Here is a 23,334-nt window from a genome sequence, read left to right as displayed (position 1 = left end):
TATGAAGAACTGACATACATTTGTACATACGGTGTAAAATAGCCAGCAGCTTTATACTTAGAACACAGTAAGGCACACTTCCCAAAGAATTAACTTTAAAATCTCTCTGCTGGAAAGCGTTTGTTCTCTTTTTAAAACCGAGACTCCGAATGTTATTTTTTCCTTTTTGCTTTTATTGAAGCCCACTACAAAGCAGAAGCGGCATTTTAAACGCGATTTAATTCACCTAAGTAACACGTCACCGTAAATAAACTTCTCCACGTAGAAGCCCGGCGGCAGCAGCGCTCTTCCCTCCCGCCGGCTCTCGGACGCCGCCGGAACGCGCGACGCTCCCTCAGGCAGACGTGTCCCCAGGACGCGCTGCGGGCACTCCCCGCTCCCCTCAGCCCCGCCCCGCCCCTCGCTGACCCCTCCCGCCGCGCCGGGAGCTCCGGCAGCGCTCCGTCCCCACGTGCGGGCCACTTTTGTTAAAAGAGCGCATCGACAGCGGCGGGACGCAGCGCTCGGAGCAGCCCGCCGCCGCCGCCGCCGCTCGCCATCTTCCCGCCACTCCGCCTTTACCACAGCGGCGCCGCCCGCCCGGCCCCGCCTCGGTCACGGCCCCGAGGCCCCTTTCCATGGCTTCGCGGTTGCCGCCGGCGGGGCCTTTCTCCTCCGTGGCGCTGGAAGGGACGAGGACGGGTGCCGGAGCTTTTCCCCGCGGCGCCGACGCGACTACGGGTCCCGGCACGCCGCGAAGCGCCGCCCGGCCCGGAACGGCGGGCGCCCACCGCCGCCCCATTGTACTCCGGCCAGAGAAAACGCTGCTCCGCTCCGCCCGGACTTCCAGCCCCCCTCCCCCGCCTTCCGAGTGGTCCCTTCCAGCGCCAGTACAGCGCCCTTCGGAAGAGCCCATCCGTGGGAAACGGGAGGGGCCGACGCCGCGGGGCGAGGCGAAGAGCGGAACGAGGTTCTCTCCGGGGGCTGAGCCGGCCGGTGATGAGCGTGCCGGGCCGCCAATAGGACGGGGCGGCCGTCGGAGAGAGCCAATGGGCGCGGAGGGGGCGGGGCTTTCCTCGAGCGGGGCGGGGGCAGGGAAGGCCGGGCCGGGGGCCGCTGCGCCTGCGCGGGGGGAGGAGGTGGGGACTTCGTCGTGTCCCTGTGGCGGCGGCGGCGCCTGGGGAGGGTCGGGTGGAGGCAGGCAGGATGCGGGAGGCGGCCGGGCGGCCGTGAGCGGAGGGAGCCGTGCGAGCAGGCCGCGGGGCGAGGCGGGGCCGGGCAGGCTGCGGCGGCCGAAGGGGCTCGAGGCGGAGAGCGGGCGGCCGGGGCCGGGGCTCCGCACGGCGGGGCGGCCGCGGGGCAGGATGAGCCAGGAGGAGATCCTGAGGAAATTCATTAAGCGGGTGCAGGCCATGAAGGACACGGACCACAACGGGGAGGACAACTTCGCCAGCGACTTCATGGTGAGGGGCGGCGGCGGAGCTGGGGGAGCGGGCCGGGGGTCGGGGCCGTACCGCCTCCCTCGGCCGGAGCGGGCGAGCCGCGCTGCCCGGGCGTTGTGCGGCCACGGGGTGCCCCGCGCTGCGCGGGGAGGGGCCCTCGGTTCGCTCCCTGGGAGGATCTGCCCCCCTTCCCCACCCCGGGGCTGTGGCAAAAGGCAGCGGGAGCCCCCCCTCCTCCCCCCCCCCTTCTTTCAGCAGATAAAGGGGACGGCGAGCTGTGTGTGGGGGGGCTCAGCCTCTGCGTTCGGGGCCGCCGCGCTCCGTGTCCGCGGGGGGGGGTTCGCCCTCCCGCCCCTCCATTGGCCGCGGTGCCGCCCGCGGAGCTGTGCCGGGTGTTCCCGCGGGGATATCCATCCTCCTTCCCACCCCCCCGCTCCCATCCCCCACCGGCTCTGTCCCTTTCTTCCCGGCCGAGCTCGGTGTCTGCCGGGGGAAGCCTTCGGGAGTCGCCCCTTCCCCTGCTCGTTCCGCCCGTGCTGTTAAAGGGCTGTTAAAGGGCTGGAGGCGATCTCCTCCGGCGCGGGCTGCCAACCGCGGCGCTGACACTTCTCAGCATTGTTCAAACAATGCCAAAACGCACCGTGACCCGTCGCGGAGGTGAAGACGAGCGCCGCGTGCGCGCGTCTCCGCCTCTCGCTCTGTTATCCGCCGATATTTGGGGTGACCCCGCATCGCCGGCCCTCCTCGGCTGTCAGCCTCGGATCGCGCCGGGGCTCCCCGGGCGGCGGGAGGGGCCGCGGATGTTGCGCAAGGCGCGGGGCGGTGGGAGCGCGGGGCGGAGGGCAGCGCCGGGCGGGGGCCCGTGGGAAGCGGCTGGCGGGGCCGCGCCGGGAAGTGCAGTGCGCGGCTGTGGGAAAGGGAGGGGGGGGCGGGAATGGGGGGAGCGGCGCGGCGCTGGGGCAGTGCCGCTGGGCTAAGCTTGGCGCAGCGTCGCCGCGGCTCCACGTGAGGGTTAAACGCTTTGGCCGAAGCCTCTCGTTAAGTGATAGTTTTGGTATAATTGCCGTTGGACGCGGCCCGACTCCTCGCGCTGTGCTCTTCGCTCTCCCTCGTTCACACGGGCTGGATGCGCTGTATGGAAAGGGCGGCGCAGGCTGCTGGGGCTCTGGCGGCCTTTCTGCGAGGCACTGTCTGCCTTACATCTGTAATCAGCTTCTGCCATCTCAGAGCTGATCCACAGCCTAATGCTCGAGCTTCCTCACCGCGCACAACGGTCGTGCGGTCCTTCTGCACAGTGACACCTCTGTGGAAAAGTAGATTTTGTTTCCAACGCCGTGTTTATTTCACTTTTGCTTGACTAGCCCAGCCCTCAGCTTTCCTATTGCTCGCAGGGAGCGCCAGGGGACAAGTACTGCTCAAAAGGAAGTGTGAGAAAAAGTAGCTCAGAAACCAATTGTAAAGGCGATTCAGGAAAAAGGTGTATTGCCTGAAATAGCGTTAGATGCCCAAAGCAGTGTCCCAAAGACGGATTACATCTGAAATGTCTTTTGTGCTTTTCTCTATTTCAAACTTTGGTACTTTATTTCTGCACAATAAATTACAGGAGAACCAGGAGACCGGGGTGCTGCTCCTTGGTGCGAATATTCACGTTAATCTCAGCGTTCACCTGCGTGTATCAGAAGATAGAGGTTACCGTGGCGATGAGATTCACAGTTACTGATAATTTGCACTCAGATGGTGCTCGGGTTGTGGTGGTTGTTGTGCTGTTGGGATCTTTATTTATACATTTATTCATTATTTTTGCAGCGCAGTGCTTAGGTGCTCACTGAAATGATTGAGGAGGAAAAAGAAGAGAGCTGAAGGGCGTAAAAGGCTTTTGTGCTGTTTCCTTTAAGATTTAGCAATGATGCTGTGGGGAGGAAGAGGAAAGCGTTATTTTCTCATGTAAGCGCAGGATGTGTTGTTGCTGCAATGCAATGGCATGTTTGTAGAAAAGGAATTGCTGTTACTCATCCTTTCATTCCAAGTCAGAATGGAATCTAAAAATAGGAATGGAATAGTGTTGAATGCATAGGAAGGCGGTTCTTTATGTCATATCTTTATTGCCTTTGACTGTTGGCTAATTGGCTTACAGAATTATGGTTAGGACGCAGTGAATGAACTAAATGTGTCTGACAGATGGGTGCCAACGAGTTCCGGAGGAGGTGCTAAAGATGCTGGAGCTGTGGTCAGGTAGGCTGGGTTTGGCTGGAGTCACCTGCTGGGTCTGGCTCAACGTTATTCAAAGTCCAAAGTGCAGATCAATACAGCTGCTGTTTAGTGATGCCCTGGGTGTCCCTGAGAGAGTGTTCCCCTTGAAAGGGGGAGGGCTGGCATATTTATTCATATTTCTGCTTACAAGGTAAATTATATTGTCTAGGCATCAATAGCAACTCTTTTACTGGCGATCAGATGGATTTAATTTTAATTGCTTTGCATTCATAAGTAAGCAGGGCTTTATTAGGAGATCTCCTGAGCGTTATGGCTGTGTACAGTTGGGTTTAAGTGAAGCGTAAGTCTGACAGCAGTAGAGGCTTGCCAGTGCATTTTGCCCTGGGCAGATGTCTGTGGCTGTAGGGACAGGTGGGCCTTGGGTGATCAAGGTTAGGTTTTCACTCGTGTGCTTGCAGTACATGCAAGCTGACACTGATACCTGGGCAAGATGAAGAAGAGATTGCTTCCTCTTGGTGCTTTGTGTTGTATGAGTCCAACCCACCTGGCCTGGATTCTCATTTTCTGCAATGAATATGTCTCATCAAACAAGGATTGGAAGTCAAGCATTCGTAGAGAGAAAACGGTTCTTCTAACTTCCAGGTTTTAGGAAGACTTCAATAAATACCGTTTTGCTGATGTTCATTTAGTAAGTCCAGAGCTGTTATATTTATTTTTCTTATGTGATGTTCCAAATAGGAGCGTTCTGCTGCTGTCACACGATCGTTTCTCTGATGTAGGTTGCCATTGTAATAGGAGAACTGAAATATGAGTGATGAAACAGCATTTGATTGTTTGAGATAATGCTTTACAAGTGTTTTGCAGTATATAACTATTTGACAGTATTTTGGGTTATATCCCTGACTAATCTGTTCTCATGGGACACAGAGAATGGCTGAAAGTCTTTCTGCTTTTTGCACTGGGTGCTGTGTAGGAGACCCTCAGCTTTCTGGAGACAGTGCTATCAAGACGGTCCTGTCTTGGATCATCAGTCTAAATACCACTGATGATACTGCTTAATGATTTTGCAGAGTTGCTGGGTGTCTACATCTGGTCTCAGGTCTTATCCCTTTTGTTCAAAAGAGCGCTGGTAATTAATTCAGACAGGTGAGCATTGCCTACCTGTCTTCTGTTCAGTCCATCAGAGCTCAGACCTCTGGGTTATGAGATATTGAAGAACTTGGTGTGCTGTCTTCTAAAGTACGAAAGGGATCTAGAGTGAGTTGTTCATTTGAATTAAATAAAACAAGTTCTTTATGGTTTAGGTGTCCCCCTTAATCTCTTGGTCTCTTTTTTGTGTAATTTAATTTTAGATTCTGCTCCCTCATTACTTCATGAAAAAAGAGGAGGTGGGATCTTATTGACTTCTGAGGAAATTGCGTCACCTCAGAAATAGCTGAGACTACCAACAGTGGAATGGCAATCCTGGCTGTTCTAAACCACTGATCAGGACGACTCAGATGCACAGTAAAAGTCTACATACTAATGTTAAGCGTGCCATTGATTTTTTTTTCCTAATTCTTGTGCAATCTAATATACCATTAAAGAGAGGACAAATATACATTCAACCATAACCATAGCACTTAGGGAACGCCCATCCTAAAAGCTTGTCTGTACATTGATGTGCCTCTGTGTGAACGTATCTCTGTTGTACCTGTGAATATAACTGTTTTAGAAGGCATATAATAAGGAAAATTAGCAGAGAGGGGTAAGAGTCATGTGTCTCCAAAACACATTATCAATTATTTTTGTGCTCTTAAAAAATCAAGTGTACAGATCCTTTTGGATGTGATGTTTTGTAGTGTTTACTTACTAGATGAGTTTCACGCTCATAACACAGTATGAAGCGTGAGCTCTCCACTTTGTCACATACAGTATAGGCTGCACAGTGGCTTTTTACAAGAAACAGTTTGTATTGTAAAACTTCAGCCTCTGAATTTTTAATTTATGAAAGTGTTTGCTTGTTTTTTAAAGAAGACTGAGACAAATTTTGATGAGTGTAAGCACAGGCTGTTAGGAAATGCATGTAAACTGGGGGGGGTTGGGGCAAACATCTACAGTTCTGAACGTTTGCCTTCCTGTAATTGTGATAGACAGATGTTGGCCTTGGAGAGCGTGCCCATAAGTACGCTGATGTGTCATAAGGAACTCTGCTCTTACCCATGTCAATAGGTCACGGACCACTGTGTCATGATGAAATAGGCTGTGAGCCTTTTGGAAGTCTCAGCATCAGAAATGACTCTGTTCTTGTTCGTCTCCCATGTGAGGCTTTGCTTTGAGCGTTAACGTATTCTTGAAGCTTTATTCCCATTAACTGTGTTTCAGTTAATGCTGTTAATTCAATCCGGGGCGTGTGGGGGAAACAGATTGCTTCATTGTGAGCAATGGTAAGTCACGCACACCATTCACAGAGCTTCATTGCTGTGCAGTACTTCTGCTCGGAGCAGTACGACTGTGTGGTCACTGCAGTCACCCTCAGCTTCAGGGGCTCCTGCAATTTTGGGAACTGCTCTTCTGGAAATGTTATATGAAATACAGCATCTCATGAATGCCGTGAAACTGAAAGCTTTGTCCTCTTCTGAGTGCTTCTCCTGTTGTTTCAAAGATGCCATTCTGAGCTTTTGTAGGGGTGGCTGAATACAACCACAAAGCTCCTATAGAGACCCTGGGATATAAGAGCTTGCAAGCTAAAATTGCAGTAGTTCTTTCAAGCAAATGAAACTAAACTCGGTTGGGCAATGCTCTGGGTTTTGTCAGAGAACTTGCATGGTAATAAGTTCTGTTTGTTCAGTCTCTAAAGACAGCAGTGTGCAAGTCTCCTGTTTTATGTACTGAGGGTTTGTGTATGGCCTTAGAATACTGTAAAAACATCCAGGAGGAACATATGGTAGTCTCATCATTGCACTTTGTGGCATGTGACATGGACCCCAAATAATTCAAATGGCGTGTCAGGTACTTAGCTTCTATTCGGATCTCAGTCCTACCCTACAGTGCCTTTTGGTGTATGTAGGTATGCACAGATACATACTTTCTATATAGGCAGATGCTGAGAGAGATGGATATCTGAGAGCACTGTAGTTCATCTGTACTACATCCTAATCTGGAGGTCTACGTAGCTCCAGATGTACACAGCTATCCATATTGATGCATGTCTGTATACTTCTATACGTGTGATTGCTGTAGAAACAGCTTCTTGTTTTGAGGTGTACACAATTTACCCTAAAACTATGATCAGGCATTTTTTCCTGTGTAGATTTGCTAAATAGAAATTAGCAGCTCTGCAGCCAAGGGAAGGTTAATCTGAATATCTGCTTATCTAACACGTATTTGCTAACAGTAAGTGCAACAAGAGTCCAAAACTTTGAGAATTAATCTCAAAGCCGTGAATCTGTAGTAAATAGGAATTGTTTGATTTTTCTTCACTATTACTATTCAAAATTCGTGGGTTGTGCGCTAAGGAACTTGTGGTGCTGCAGCTGTGCTGGGGTATGTTTAGTACATGGGAAGCTTTGGCCCAGAGAGAATAGCAATGCGTTTGTTAGTGCTGGGAGCAGCACCACGAGTACATGTGGCAGAACGCAAAGCAGAGATGAGATGACAGTTTTCTGCTTGATTTTATGAAACGCTTCGTTTAGGGAGAGGCATTAAAGGTCGGTTGTGGAACTGAGTGGAGCATAAATTAATTGAGTAGAATGAAAGCTCCTGGTGCTTTTGGGAAGTGCAGGACTTTCCCTAACTGAAGCATGGATGTTCAGTTCTAGTTCTGCTAACTAGCGTGGGGATGTTGCAAAGAGGTTAAGCTCCTGGTTTTCTTGCTTCATCTGATTAAAAACTTGGCAGTAGAAACTCATCTCATGAGCAAACATCAAATCTGGTCAGAATATGTTCCTGGAAGGAGAGCACACTGATCCTGCTGTGGAGGTTTGGATCCAGAACTGGGAGTGCTGGGCTGTGGCTGCACTGTTGGGTCGCTGTCTCAAATCCTGCGCCTTCCAGGCACGATGTGCTGCTCTGACCCAGTGCCTCTGAGACAGAACAAGAGTTAATGAGTAGCTCTGCTAGGGAAGCAAGTTCCTCAAAAGATGAGGAGGAAGAGAGGGCAGTGAAGGACCATTGTTCTGTGTTGGGAGCCATTGTTTTAAAGTGTCTTTGAGTAATGATATCAGAATGATTAAGTCACATGAGATTTGCATACGAAAGTTACAGCTTGTATCTCAGAGGGCCTCTTCTAGCTTCCCTTCTGCCATCAGCTTTAGCTGTCTTAGGAGTTATGTTCTAAAAAAGATAATATAGAAAAAAATCCCTGAAGATACAAAATAAGAGGTATAAATGGATGACCTACTTTGGTTGACCCAATTTTCCTGTCTTGCTCCAAGTAGATATTTTCAGTTCTTAAGAAGTTGATAATCAATGTGTGGGAATGCTTATAGGCAATGTTGCTGTAACAGAGTTGTATTTTGAAAGAAAAGTTTGGAAGAATTGACTTAAACAAGTGAAAAGTAGCAAGCTGAGGTAGCTACTGACCCCAGTGAGGAAAAACAGCTATTATAAGAGATTGAAGCTATAAATGCTGTTTTCTCATGGACTGAGAGGTCCGTGAGATCAAAAGAGCAAAAGCAAATAAAGATAAGTTTCATTCATTAGGATTTCTAGAAGGAAGCATCAGCAGTTCTGAAGGAAATTCTGCCATTGTGCTCCTGACAGTTAATTGTTTGTTTATTTTACTTCTGAACTCCCTTAATCTAGTAAAAACAATCAAATTGGCAAGCGTTATTAATGTGCCCTGGGCAACTAAATCAGCAGAGTGGAAGTAGTAAGTGCTGTATGGATTAGTTGTCTTGTTCAATTTTTAGGTCGCTATCACAGGCTTCCGAACAGTTCTTAAGCGATCATAAGCTTATCCGTGTAATTTAGATTCCTCTTTCTTTTAGGGGTAGAGCTATTCCCTTACTTCTGTGTATGTTGGAGGGCAGGCCTTGAGCCTTAAACATCACTGAAATGTGTTAGTTGTAGGCAGGTAGTCTCAGTTATCACTTTTGGTGTCTAAAGTAATGGACTGGAAAGCGTCAGTCTCCCGAGGGGTTATTAACTTCGTTAAAGCCATACTGCTTTAAAGAACATGTGCACTACTTTCATCTCTTATTTAGTTACGATTCTGAACTTGTCAATTTTAAACAAACTTGTCTTTCATTAACATCCTTCTTGTGTAGCCATGTAAGTTCTACTGGTTTTGTTTATTTTCCCAAGGTCAGTGTTTAGTGGCATTCTCTGAAACATTTTGCATCTCACTGCATCTGTGTAGTGAGTCTGTCTTATTGCCCTGTCATTCTTACTGACTCATGTGGATGACATCTGCTTTTTGTTTTTATCTAAAAGCACACAGATGTTTTTTACCCTTTGTGATCGCAGGAAGAGCAGCTTCTGCATGGATCAGTGAGATTAAGAGCAGTGCTTGTTTTGGTTCTGGAGAGGTATTGACTGTCTCTCAGCTGTGCAGCGGGACTGCAACAGGAATGAGTGGCTGAAACTTAGTTTAGACAAAGCTAAGCAAGGAGGGTCAATGGGAGGCTGAAATAGTGTGTCATACGACTTGACATGGCCTACTCTTTGTGCTTTTGTTGAGGATGGGTCATAAGCAATGATAGCAGAGATGTGCTACGTATCTTACCTGCTGTTGGGTGAGTAGTGTGGATGAGAAATCAATTTCTTCTGCTGAGCTGGAGAGCTGCAGCTGTAGGTTCTGGTCTGTACACATCTGGCCGCACTTCAGAGCCCAGTAGGCATGGCTCCAAGCTGCTCACCACCTCTGAGAGCTTTGGGGGGGCTTGTTGGTCTGGAATAGTGAACTTCTTCCATTGTTTGGTTGCTGTTTTTAATAGCTGTTGTCTTTCATTTATGTTAGTATGGCATGATTCTTACCAGATACTTCCTCTGATGGTACATGTTAGACACAGCTGCCTGCGTTCCCATTTCAGAGGATGGCTTTCCTGTCCATAAGTGCTCAAGGGACTCACCAGTGTATATTATACATCGTGCTGAAATGAGTGATTCCTCGGGGAGCTGCATAGCTTCTGAGAAGCATGAGTGGTCTTCCACTCTGTCCTAAATGTTTCACTTCTTGTTTTACTGTATTTGACTTTCTAATGCGTAACCCTGTGATGGAATAGTGTCTTTTCCCCAAGGCACTCGGTGTCCTGGTAGCATGTATGGCACTTGCATGTAGCATCCTACTTGCACAGATGTTCTTAGGTTTGTTGCCCACTATTTGCACAGCCTTACTGAACAGAACTGAGTTAATTAACATAATAAGCTCAACAAGCAAACCCAAGTGATGGGCACAGGGTGCTGTACTTACATGGGGGACATCTGGGGTTTGTAAGGTGTTGATGGGCTGCTGTGGTGGGAAATATATTAGGGCTTGTGTTTCTGCAGTGCTCAGCTCCTTTTAACTGCCTTTCCATGTGTAGAAATCCATTTTAAATCTTCTTTTATTTTCTACTTCTATCTTTGCCTTCCTGTGTAGAAAACAGGATTGCGAGTTGTAGCTGTGCTTTCTTTATTACTGTCTCTCATGTATTCTGATCATTTTAGCAAATAGGTAATTGTTAATTGAAATGAATACAGCTGTCCAGAAGGAGCACTCAGTGGAATCATTTAACTCAAAATAAAGCTGGAAAATGAAAACCTATTCTGGAGGGAAGGATATATGTAGGTTAGCTTATCTGCTTCAAGAGCCTGGGAATTCCTGCAGAAATGAATTCATTATAAATTGCCTCCAGGGCAGCACCCCTATTGCACAAACTGTGAAAGGAAGGAAATAATCTCTTAGATACGGTGAGCCTCCCCAGATCACCGACTGTTTTGTCGTTCTTTTTTTCTCTGAGGCTTCCACTTTTAGCAGTGTAACGCAGGAAGGTACCTTGCTGGGTTTTTTTAAAGACCAAACTAAGGTGTAAAACTAATTTTCCTTTATGTTTCCTTTGAGGTAGCATCAGCATAACTGTGTGTTAATGGTAATGGAGAAAAATGGCTGTTTTTAGGCACGTGGAAGGATCTTGGGAAGTGCTTCAGGCACTCACTGGAGTTGATTGTTCATAAAGAGATGTTCTCTTTTTTTATGGGCACTACTTTTCTGTTCCGTCCACTTCATGAAGTGTAGGCCCGGAAGGGGAAATGTTACTTTGCTTTCTTTAACAGATTTTTGTAATGAAACTCTAACATCAGGCTTTGCGCTTAAACCTTTGGACACCAGAGTGCTTTCCAAACTCAGTGCTCGGGGTAATTGTCCTTAAGCCGGACGTCAGGCCTTACAAAAGTAGAGAATGCAGATTTGTGAGCAACGTTTTTATTTTCCTTTACGAATGGAAGAAGTTTTCCAAGGGCTGTTCCACAGAGCTGCTGCAGGAATGATCACAAAATTGCCCTACTGTTCTGTAGAAATGTTGCACCAGCTGCTTCTTAAACTGGTGCCAGATACTTTTAAAACATTTTCATTAAGATGATGAAATTTAACCTTTAAATGATCTTTTGAAATTTGATTACAGTGAAAATGCAGCCTGCAAGTTGCTTAGAACTTCAACTTACTATTTTTCTATCTGAAGAGAACAGGTAGGAACCTGAATGCATCAAACTATGGCTGAGGGAAGCCTACCTGTATTTGTATTTTTTTACTAATTCCACGAATCTGTAGCCTGTAAATAAATGATTTGAATCAAGAGACCATTAACGGTGTTGTTTATAGACTGCCATTTCCTAAAGGGAAATATTTAATGCTAAAATTGCTCTCTAGTTCCAGTGGTGGTGAGTTCCACTACAGAGCGCCCTGAACGAGAGCTGAGCCCTGGCCATGTATACGTTATTAAACATGGTGCTACTTTTGGTGCAGAGCTATAGCAACACATCCTCCTGGCGCAGCACTTAAAAAAAGCACTGCATTGTTTAAATGGGTGATTGTGTGAAAATGAAGCCAGCATCCTGTGTGTACAGTCTTATTGCATACGTAATAGGCTTCCCTTCCTGTATTCATAGAAAAAACGTTCAGTGTCTGGTAAGGTAAGGCAGTGTGACCATCCAGTGAAAACCATATGCATATAAAAAAAAAAAACCCTTGGTGATTATTCTATTTTTAGCTCTTAGGGATGAAGATTACTTCCAGACGTTAAATGTACATCAGGCCAGGATGTGCTTAGAATTGAGGAAATAGAGTAGGCAACGAAAAAGAGAATTCAGTCAAGGATGTAACGAAGTGATGAACTGACACATTTCAGAGGTACTGACGGTACTTTGGAGTTAAATAGGAGCGTGGATTTAGTCCGGTGGGAGGATCCTGTAGGGCATGTCAGGGAATCTGGTTTGAGAAAACTGGTGCAGAAGTGAGATCCTCCCGTTCTCGCATTTCACTGCTGAGTCCTTCAGGTGCTGTGGGGTCACTGAAGCACTCACTGCTTTAAAGTCTCCAGAGCTCAGTCCCAAAGTGGTGAGTTCAGTAGATATTGCTGATTGTGTGCGTTTCCAGCTGCTGTTCCTTGCAGCCTGTTCCAAGAGCAGCGACAGTCACAGAATAGACAATATTTACTTTAAAGATCCCTACAATTTTTTTTTCCCTTTCCCTGTTAACATAACAGATTCCTGCTAGTGTGGTTCTGGAATTTAATGTTGACAGGCAGCAACTGAGAACATGAAACGCTCTCTTCATAGGAATTCATCTCACTGCTTTTATACGCTTGTACTGAAGATTTGTTTGGAGAGATCACAGCTCTTCACTTCCTGTGTTAGGTCAGCTTAATGTCTATACGAGTGTCTCATACTGAGTGGAAAGTATATCAAACCTTTAAGCTTGTGAACTGGGCCTGAGAATGCCTCCGGAAGAAACTGTGTGTTGGGGAGCTTTGCTGGTGTGAGGTGTGTGTGTTAAATACGTGTCCTGCAAAAGTCTCCCCTGGCATTTGCAAGCCAGAAGAAACGTGTGCGCCTGTGGGCTTCCTTCTGCATTCGTCTGTTGCTGTCTCTTGATTTGTCTTGAGGTTGTTGGATCTGTGTTCTGAGCACTGCATAAACATAGTACCCTTTAGGAATTCTACATTTGTCAGCTAGTAGTTGAATTATCCCCCTCGAGTGTGTAGTTTTCCACTGGGCTTAGTACTTGTTTCAGATCTTATGCAAATCGCAACATGTGTATTTGATTGAGCACATATCAACAGCGATCCGTCTTGGATGTTTTATTTCCAGTCTGCTTCTGAATGCTCCATTTCCCCCTTCCCTTTTACTACTATTCTCCTTAGCACCGTACTTCTGGAGTGGTTTCCTTATTTTTAAACCATCAGTTTTTACTTCTTTGGGAATGCTGATGCCACTGCATGCTGAGTGGAAGGAGGGAGTGGAGAACTGTGTGAACAATGTGCCTGTCCTCATCTTTATCTTCCCATAGTTGAGAAACTTCAGAACAAGCATTAGGTTTACACAAATTAGTATGGATTGAGTGAACTGAAGGCAGGTGATTGTAGTGTAGTTTGGTACTTTTTAAGCCTTCCTTGATTGGTGTTGGGAGTGGTCTTGGTAAGAATCATCATGCATGCTGTTCCTTACAAATTGCCACGTTCATTTCACTAGGATTAATGTTTCAGGGTCAGTATTGGGCCAATTAATATTGGTTATGGATCTGTCTCCGCAAATAGAGTAACTGTAATCTCAAACCATTGAACTATAGAATGGTTTGGGTTGGAAGGGACCTTTAAGATCATCTAGTTCCAACCCCCTGCTATAGGAAGGGACACCTTACTCTAGACTAGATTGCTCAAAGCCCCATCCAGCCTGGCTTTGAATGCTTCCCCTTGACACTTGCTTATTACAAAGGTTCCTGGAGACCAAAGACCTGCTTTGAGGACCTTGAAATATGTTAATCCCTGACAACTGCGAGGGTGCAGTCAATAGAAAGAGAACAGCAGTGCAGTTTGCACTGGGATCACGATGTAGTCTTCTAATAAGTAGTGCCTTCTTGGCCATACTTGGCCTTTCCCGCATGAAAGTCTGTTGTCCATAATGTGTGCTGGAGGAGACACCTGCATCCTGATGAGACAGTGTGGTACTTCAGTGCTCCTATGAATGGATTCTCCTGGCTGTAGAGTGTGTCTGTAGTTTGCATTTTAAAGTCAGGAGGCAGTAATGCTGCACATCTCATCCTATTACTTGTCATGCCCTTACTGTCTCTTAAGGACAAATGTGTATTCCTGTCTGGACCCATTAGCATTCATAGCCGTTCTTGTTGCTCACTGGAATACTGATGTGCAGTGCTAGAAATGGGATGAGGGGAAGGAAGGCTTCAAGGGAAGGCACAACACAAGGATTAAAGGTGCCAAAGCTTTAGGAAAATGCTGCTGTTCCTTCAAGTGAGACTAAAGCAGATGTTGCTGCGAGGCTCAGCTTAACTGACTGTTGGAATGAAATTGAGGTATATTAAAACTGTTGATTTTGTTTGGAATGCTGCCACATCCATTGAGGGAAAGAAAGATTGGGAAACTGGATATGTGTCCTACTGGGTTAAAATAGTATCTTTTAGTGAGTGTTGGATGCCATTATATTTGGAAGGGAACACGTCTCACCCCAGTGCAAACTGCACACAGTTCCTGGCCTATTTCCTTGCTAGAAGTGTTGTAGCAGGCAGTGACATCTATAAGATTTTAGAAGTTGATTTTTTGCTGACTGAAGACATACCTGTTTCCACACTGAAAAGCAAGTCTGATAGTTTTTGTGGCTGTAAATAGCAGTACAACCTGTTCCACTGAAGCTGTTCAGTACTGTGCCTCGCTTTCCCAGTTCTTTTTTAATGTAACATGCAAATCCAAACTCACGCTTCACTTCTACTATTTCCTACCTTACTCTAACATTTCACACTCTATTCTCTCTTATCTGGCTCTTCCCAAGTGTAGCTTTGATAGATCTGTTCCGAGGAAGTAACTTCATAATGCAACTTTCCTCTCTTGCTGTGTTTCATCTGCTTACTTTGTCACTCTGAAGAGCCGTGACCGGTGCTTTCCAACCTGCTTTTCCATTACCTTCGAGTGTAGTTAAGTGTCAATTCTCTAACTTGAAAGCTGTACTCGGTAAGATGCTATAAACTACAACCGTTCTTGGGGGAGGTCAAAAACTATTTTGATGGAGAAATAAGCAGTGAGAAGTTTCAGGAGGAAGATGCTCAAAAGCAGAAGGTTCCTTGTGGGGCTGACATGGCATTGCAGTGAGCTCGGCCGGGAGGCTGCACGCAGGTTAGCGGCCTGCGATCCCTCTGGCAGCAGGGAGGGCACGGGGTGCAGTGCTAAGTGAAAGAGGCAGCAAAAATGACCAAGCTGTGTTTGTGCCAGGAATTGTCACCAGGATTTTACCATCAAATAAGGCGTAGCTCCGGCTTCTGCAGACGGTGAGCTTTGTAATGCTAATCTCCCCGGTGTCTCTTCTGATCTGTTGGCAGTGGGAGTTTCTCACTGAGACACCTTGTTAATTCTGTCTTTGTCTTCTGTTTCTCCAGTATGAGAATGTGAATTTTACCACAGCTGTAGCACAGTCTCAGAATTTGTTGAAGTTTGTCTGTAAACAGAGAAGAGGCATTAAGTATTGAGCAACTTTCCTGTTCCTAGATGGGCAACCGTGGCTGCAGCCAGTGTCAGTAACGAGCTACTGTAAAGACAGCCTTTGGTCTGATATGGGGAAAGAGTTGCAATAAAGGAGATCAGTGGCTTAGGAAAAGAAGGTGGGAAAAAAAAGAGAACTGAAAGAGAAGTCTAAGAAAATATTTAAATTGTCTGGGGTGACTGTGAAGTGATTGATATGAAAACAGTAAATTGACTGTATAAGAAGCTGTTGTCACTTGTGTTAACTGTTGCTCCCCAGACAGTAAAAGCAGTCAGACTGTCCTTTGTCTGCAGCTGGTGGGGATGGAGCTCCATCCTAATGGCAGTCCATTGATTGTGCAGGGGGCTGATGAGGCAGCATGGCTCATTCCAAACTTTAACACCTCCAAAACTGCAGAAGTAGGATATACCTCTGCCCACGTTTTAGAATCACGTTGATCATCAAAAACTGTTCTTCCCTGGGATTCCGTGTGTTAGCTCCCCTAACGGACCATGGAGAAAGTGGATGAGTGCAGGTTGTGCTTCCAGCTATAGCCAGGGAAAACCTGGCCTAAGTCTGAACTGAGCCATAAGAATTGAACAAAAAATATTCACTTTCTTTTAGGTGTTAGAGCTGCGATTTGCCTTTGAAACATAAAGGCCTAGGACCTACTTTTGCTGTCTTACATTTTTGTTAATGTCCAAAGAAACTGAGGAGTTGTATCAAATCCCAGTAATCCGTTAGCATTTGTGATTCACAGGGTTTTCGTAGTGTCTAAATATTTAATACTGAATTATTAATGCTAATTTACTAATTATTAAACCAGAAAGGAAATAGATGCAGATACAGCATAAATAAAACTTGTAGGAAATGTTGTTGGAGTTGGGACTTGGTTGGGATGCTCTCCTTATTGCTGTTGTTGCAGCAAGCAGAGTATTCTCATCGTATATATGTGCACAAGGGAGGAAAAGCCTGAAATTATTTCCTTACTCATCACAGTTGAGAGGTTTCTTTGGATTCTCAGCCTATGAGCCAAGAGGTAAAACTATGAAAGAGCCGCTCAGACAAATGTGAGTTGGTAGGAAATGCGGTTCCTTAAAAACAAAACACAACTGTTTTATGAAAGAATGGACGGCTGAATTGATCTCAAGACTGTCCTGATGACAGCCACGATGCCTGGGACAAAGCAGTGACATGGAGGAGATGGTAGGAAGCTGCCAGGAAAGTACGGTGTCACATAGTGCAGCTGATGTGTTCTTAGCTGGGGAGAAAGGTGATTTAGATGAATTTTAAGATCTTAGGGCATTCTAGGGTTTCTTTCAGAATATTATAAGATATCATAATATGTTGTAGCCTAATGCTTTATTCCTTTATTCTGACTGGTGGAAACTGAGACAGAAAAAGAAAAGTCATCCTCCCTGTTTCTTTTAGGGTAGATTGAGTTCCTGCTCTGATGCATCTTCACAGCCCATCCTTACCTTGCTTATAAACGCTTTACTCTTTTACCGCTGTCTTTTTGTTTGACTTCCTCTTTTTTTTTCAGTTCCCATTTTAAAGGAAAAAATTGTGGTGAATGTGTTTTGCCTGTCTGGCAGGGATATGGCATACTGGTCCCAGTGGTTCTTCTGGCTGTGACTTCAGCCAGGTGCTGTGCCTGCTCGAACCCAGCCCCAGGTGGCTTTCCTGCTGGGGGACTGAGTGAGAGGTGTCTCTGGGAAGCTGATGTGATAACTTTAAAAAGAGAGAAATCTGTATCTTGTGACTCACTGGGTACTTTCTAACTTGGCACGTGTTATGGTTCTAAAATGAATTTCTTGTTTTCTAAGCTTCACAGTCTTCCCTGTCTCCTTCACAAGAACTACCACGTTTCTTGTGCTTGCTATCAGTGTTGTGATCAGTTCCTTAACAGTGGAGGTCTTATGCAGTCCCAGCTGTGCTCGTGTATGTTACAGAATCTCAGCTTGATTTCCCTTCAGACCTTAACCAACCTTGCTCACCTCTGCTTTTGTAGTGAGGCTGCTTCCCCTTTGGCCTGTGAGTCCCATGTCAGTTCCCCTGGTGCCATTAATTTCCCAGTCTATCCACAGAATGGAACATTACTTTTATCTTGGCGTTCTCCTTCTGGGCTCACACATACAGTTCATATGAGTACCTGGGTTTAGTGCAAACTCATAGAAGCACTCACCCACGCATTTCTTCCTGCAGCAGGCACACGTGTCTGAACTTTGACTTCTGCTCTCTCCCTCTGTAGGTGTGGTGTTTCTGTGTCTATTACAGGGAATTCCACATTGTGCTATAAGCACAATCTACTGTTTCTGAGCCTAAGCCTTTAGGCCTGGCTTCATTGGGTTTAGATAAGTACTTTTCTTTCTCTTTTTTTTTTTGTCTAAAAGTGTTTTGTGTGTTGGTTTAACATTCATGGACTTAAATTACTTTTTTTTTGTCAACTTAGGAACTGGGAAGCAGAAGTGTTTTTGTCTTTCAGCCTTTTTATCACCAATTCTGAGTGCCTTAATATCTGCTGATATGTGCTGTACATTTCCTTCATCGTGTTCTCTGAAGCAGCTCATGATCCTTCAGACTCACCTCGTAATCCTAGAGGTTGGAGGGGACCACTGGAGATATCTCCAGTCCAACTCCAGTCTCAGCAGATTCCTGAGATAGATTGCACAGGAAAATGTGAATAGAATATCTCCATGGAAGAAGACTCCGTAGCCTTTCTGGTCAATGTGTTTCAGCGCTCTGACACCTTCACAGTCCAGAAGTTTTTCATTACATTTGTATGGAACTTCCTGTGTTGCAGTTTTTGCCCATTGCTTCTTGTTCTGTTACTGCACATTACTGAAAAGAGCCTGGCCTCATTCACTTGCCTCCTGCCCATTAGCTATTTATCAGCATTGATGAGATCTGCCCCCCACCTGCAGCCTTCTCTTCTCCAGGCTGAACAGCCCCAGGTCTCTCAGCCTCACCAGGACAGGGTGGAAGGGGAGGATCACCTCCCTTGACCTGCTGGCTGTGCTCTTTCACGTGCACCTCGGGACAACAGAAACCTTGTAGAATTGCTCTTGGAAACTACTTAGTGCAGTAGCTCAACACACATGCTGTATCAGGGAACAGATACATTCTTTGGAAAGTAATGGTTTTGAGTCTGTCTCGATGGTTTTGAGACTTAAGTTGTGCAGCAAGGAACTCCACAGAGACAATTCTGGTTCAGTTCCAGCATGTACTGTTTCAATAATCTGATAGAGCTGATGGAACAAAACTGATTTGCAGGAGTAAGTGCTTATTTGACTGAACCTTGGGACCAGGGCTGTGTTAGTGTTCTGTTTCTGACAGCCACAAATATTACTTTTGCTGCTGCTGCTTCTGTGGGGACACAGATCACCGTAGGGGATGCTTTGTAAGGATTTCCTCCTTACAGTTGAGCTGATGAGCAGGAACTGTAGGTTGCCTTCTCTTCATTGGCTTCCAGCGTTTCCTCTGCCCAAGAGGACACTGACATCTAGTGGATGGGTTCCATATACACGGTGCAAGCAAACTGCTCTTCTATGGCTATCTCTATTCTGTGCTCTTGCCTAAATTGTGCTTTTGTTCAGATCCTTAGGATTTTTCTAACAGGGGAAGAAAAAAAACCTCAAAACAATCAAGAAAGCAACGTGGCCAATGTCAAGTAACTTCTTTTGGGGTTTGAGATTTAAGGGTTGCACTGTCAAACCAGTTGTTGCTTGTTGGGAACGTTTTGTTCAGTCCCGTTGAGTGTGTGTAAGCCTCAGATGTCTGTAATACACTGATTTAAGATACTGCGTTCCTCAGTCGCCCTCCCAGTGTATGAAGAGCAGCTGCTACCTGTGCTGCAAGAAGAGGCAGATGGGCCAATTTTCACCTCTGAGACAGAGTCCCTCTAAGCTGCCTTCAGGTCTGGGCCTCGCCTTCTGATGAAGCTCAAAGCCTAATGACACACAGTAGTGTTCTCTGCAGCTTGTCCCACACATCTGGTGGCTTAGCTGGGAACTGAGCGGCAGGACAAGTTTTAACAAAAGCACAATTTCTCCTGAAATGTTCCTAAGCTGAGGGCAGCATTAAGAAAGCTTTCATTTTAATGTTAATATTGCTTAATTGTGAAAACAGAAATTCAGGTGAATTAACGAGATCCAACTTCTCTCATGAAGGAAATAAACACTGCTTGAAAATGAACAGTTCAATGGTCAGGTATGATACTGCTATTGAGCCGTTGTCTGTGAGCAGGTAGCACTCCTGCTGTGGGTTGTTGTTAGGGTTTAAGTCATCCTGCACGAGCACTTGTTAAGCAATAACATACTGTTGGGAGGCTTGTTTCCCCCCCAGCCACTTTCTAAATGAGGTTAAAATGAGGCAGTTCCAAGGCATTTAAGATCAAAAAGAATCGTTGTCAGAGAAAATGTAGGCTGGCAGAGCTGAGAATGGGGATGTTGGACTGAAATGCTCGGTGAGGGTATTTAAACATGAAAATACTGCTTCCTCTTCCTGAGAAAACATTACATTTTGTGTTGATGAGTGCTGAGATTGTTTTATTAATTGCTTCCATTCTTTGGTTACAGTGGAAGTGTCCTCATGTTTTGACACTGACAGCCAAAAAGCTCTGTACCGAAATTAAATGCATGTTTACGTGAAATAGCATCGTTTACAGTTCATCTTCTGCTAACACTTTTTCTGTGCTAAAGAGCACTTAGGCAGTGCAGGCAATAGATAAATTAGGATATGCATGTTTCTGTCCTAGTAGGAAGACTTCGCTAATTTGAGGTTGAACCAATGCTGTCAATTCCAGGCCGTGATGAAAAGTCAGAACAATTCATGAGAAAAGCAAAACTGCAGCCTCAGCTGCCCTCTGTTTGAATTCAGAAGAAAGAAGAAATGTTTGTCTCCTTTTGGCTACTGAAAATGTCATCTCGTTTCTAGCAACACGGCAGTGTGCTGGGCTTACTGGTGGCCATAGCTTGTTCATCGCTGCGTGTCCCGTGTCTCATTTCCTTGTATGGCAGCTATAGGCAGTTACAAACTGTCACTCAGCTCATTTGGTTCTTAGTCACACGGCCACCATCACTGTAAGTTTCTCACATGCTGCTTTTATCAGTATTTTCAAACCTTAGCGTGCTTTCTATTGTCTCAGTAGTCTGCTTCATTGCAGCTTGTAGTATTTTCATCTCCTTTATTGATTGCTTTTTAGCTTTGTCATCAAAAAGTCTATTAGCATCGTCTGCTTTTAGTGATAAGTCACTCATGAAGATGTGTGACAGGACTAACACAGAGCTCTGTGTGTTGCTGTGTTTTTGCGATGGTTTTTACTGTTAAGAACCTCTACTGGTGAAATCCTCTCCATCAAACGGTTTGTTTGGGATTTTTTCCCCAGTGTTTCTCTTCTTAAAAACGGGCTGAAGAGACCCTGGTCTCGCCTGAATTCCTATGAAAATTCACACGCTCTTTGCAGTTGGCACTGAGTCAAATACTTCTTCGGAGCTCGGATGAGAACAGCTTCCTTTCCCAAGAAGGGAAACGGGCTCTTATAGCTGTGTCACTTACTCCAGAGATGAGAATTGCAGATAAGAATCTTGAGGTTACATCTGAAAGTATTCCTGTACATTTCTGAAATTCCTGGAAGTAAAGCTGTCATCCAGAACCTGGGTGTGTTGAATAAAGTTGTTTGTATCCCAAATAGAGGCTTTGGCTGTTGTTTACCAAACAAGCGGTCTTGTTCTGCCTTCTGGATTGTAAACATGCAGCTCTGGAAAGCAATAACGGTTGAGGTTTACTTGATGAGCACCTTGACTGACGAGGCACTTGCCTGAACCAGGTTCATTTTATTTGTTGCCTTGAGTAGCTTTGTGTTATTTGCAATTTGGTGCTGTAGAAGAGCAGTGTTTGACAAAGGAGCGGCATGAGAGGCTGCCTGCAGGGTAGGGACGAGGGGAGGCTTTGTAGGATTCTTTGCAGTTGAGCGTGTGCCTCATATGAGGCCTGCAAAATAGAAGAATTTCTGAGATATCTTGTTAATTTTATTATAGATGTAATAAAGGCAACCTGCAAATTCTTTAATGTTGAACTTGCATTTATACGTAGTGGAATCATTGACTCAATGTAGTTGTTTCTCTACTTAAGGTTGCTGCTTTGTTTTCATCTGAGTAGTTTCTTCATGGCTTTCTGCTCTGAGAATGGTGTTGACTCCGACGTTCCCTGTTCTTTCTGCATGGTCTGATGGAAAGGTGAGCTCTTTCAAACAGATAGGGATGCATTCCTTAACCAGAAATGGACAGGTGCAACAGATACCCACAACTAGGATGCAGAGTTTCTTTGCCTATCAGTAAGTGCTGTGGCGGTGATTAGCTAGGGCTATTGCAGTTAAAGTCTCAGTACAAGTTTGTATCTTTAATGAGACTACTTCTTTCTGGCTCTTAAAATGCTATTGAACTCCATCATAAATAGCCCCTTTATAACTAGCACATTCCTTGGCTTCCAGACACAGGCTCGAAGAAGGGGTGAAAATAGTTCTAAGAATGTTTTCTGCAGTTAATAGAAATGTGTTTTCTATTTGATACCTTTATTTCCCCCTCCGTCTCCCCTCTTCCTTTTTTATTTTGCTTTTCATGTCAACTACATACTGAAATAACTCAGCTGTAATATATATGTTACTGCATGGATGTACTGATGTCAAAAGGGTGGTTTTCTGCTTAAGTCTGGAAACGTTATCGAGGGTTTTCTTTTGGGGGGGGGGGGGGGGGGGAACAGTCCTTAAAACCTTGTGGCTGCTATACTTGCTGATTACAAACTAACATAACTAGTGAAGGTATCCTTATCTTGCCTGCTGAATGAAAGGGGTTCTGAACTTCCAAAAGCCTCTGCAGATCGTGTATTTCTCTGTGAGTTCAGGCCTGCTTCTGGGAAAAAGAGAAATTAATTGTTTGACTTCTGGTGAGAGGAAACCGATGCCCTTTTATTGCTCGCATATCCAACGTCAGCATGTTTCACACTGAGCTCATGTCATCACATAGTAATTCAGCTGTGATTGAAGTTGAGTCACAGTTACTAAAGGATGTCACATAAATGAAAGGAGCAGCAAATCTGAGTCCCACAGATGTTTCAGGAAGGTAATTTGGCCCCCAAGCTGGATTTTTGTCGCCATGCTTCTTGAGCATACACAGCTATGCTTTTTACCAGAGGATTTGTTAGGCTCCAGCTCTTCAGCATCAAGTAGTTCTCAGTGAGCCTTGCTGGGCAGTGCCTCTGTCTCAGCTCCACAGGCAAGAAGTAGCTGATGAGAGCAATAGCAGCCACAGCTGACTTTGCTGCGGGGGCAAGCGGGGACAGGACGTAATACAGCTCAGCAGTGTGGTAAAGGTAGTGTGCAGTTGGAGACTGACTATTATGTGAACCCTGTCCAAATATTTGACTGATGATCTTTGGAATTCGATGCCTCATTCTGCATACAGTGAAGCCAACAGCAAGGGAGTGGTAAAGGATGTTGGGAAGAAGTTTTAACAGCAACAGATTGTTTAACTGTGTTAATTCTCCCTGAAAAAGTTCACAAACTACATATTCTTCAAAGAAGGAGGTTTAGGTGATATCTACCTGGTTCCAAACATTTCTAGCTTGTCTGGGCTGTACCGTATCTGTATTGTCTGTTATAGCTCCTGCTTTCAGTGTGCGTTTTGCTGTTTGGGGATGTAATGTGCGGTAAGGCAGAAGCACTGAGACAGAGGAGCTGTGGAGTTGCTGCCAATGGTCACTGGCTCTGCCTCTCGTACAGCTCTGAAGCTTGGGTTCATTTCAGATGCCTGACCAAGTGGAGTGAAACCTCCTGCCTTTGGGGTGTTCTCTGTGGAGAAAATCTCAAGTCATGCTTAGGCACTTCTGTGCTTCCATGGCTTGTTCGTGGTACTGCTGCTTCTCTGGCATCTGTTTTTATTCCATCATACCTATCAGGTTTTGACTTCCCCATCAAACTTTAAGTGTGCTGTAAAAGAGGTAGGTAGGGCAAGTCTCTGCTTTGATTTCTGTTTCTGCTTAAAGGTACTCAATTCAGGTACGA

At 45.7% G+C, this 23,334-nt stretch overlaps 1 protein-coding gene across 2 annotated transcripts in view; it reads left to right on the top strand.

The window, feature by feature from the left end:
- Positions 1 to 1,162: 1,162 nt before the first annotated feature.
- The window catches only part of PTPN12 (protein tyrosine phosphatase, non-receptor type 12), a 70,383-nt gene continuing 48,211 nt past the window's right edge, over positions 1,163 to 23,334 (top strand). The window contains exon 1 of one of the 2 annotated variants that reach the window (XM_415970.8): positions 1,163 to 1,442. In XM_415970.8, coding sequence (XP_415970.7) covers positions 1,344 to 1,442 — 99 coding nt within the window. In that variant the 5' untranslated portion in view covers positions 1,163 to 1,343. Of the gene's footprint in view, positions 1,443 to 5,704; positions 21,512 to 23,334 lie in introns of those variants that run through there. The other variant, XM_046944978.1, reaches the window with a different exon arrangement.

This window comes from Gallus gallus, chromosome 1, assembly GCF_016699485.2.
Source record: "Gallus gallus isolate bGalGal1 chromosome 1, bGalGal1.mat.broiler.GRCg7b, whole genome shotgun sequence".
NCBI lineage: Eukaryota > Metazoa > Chordata > Aves > Galliformes > Phasianidae > Gallus > Gallus gallus.
Note: the sequence above shows the minus strand (reverse complement) of the source record. Positions and strands in the feature narration are given on the sequence as shown.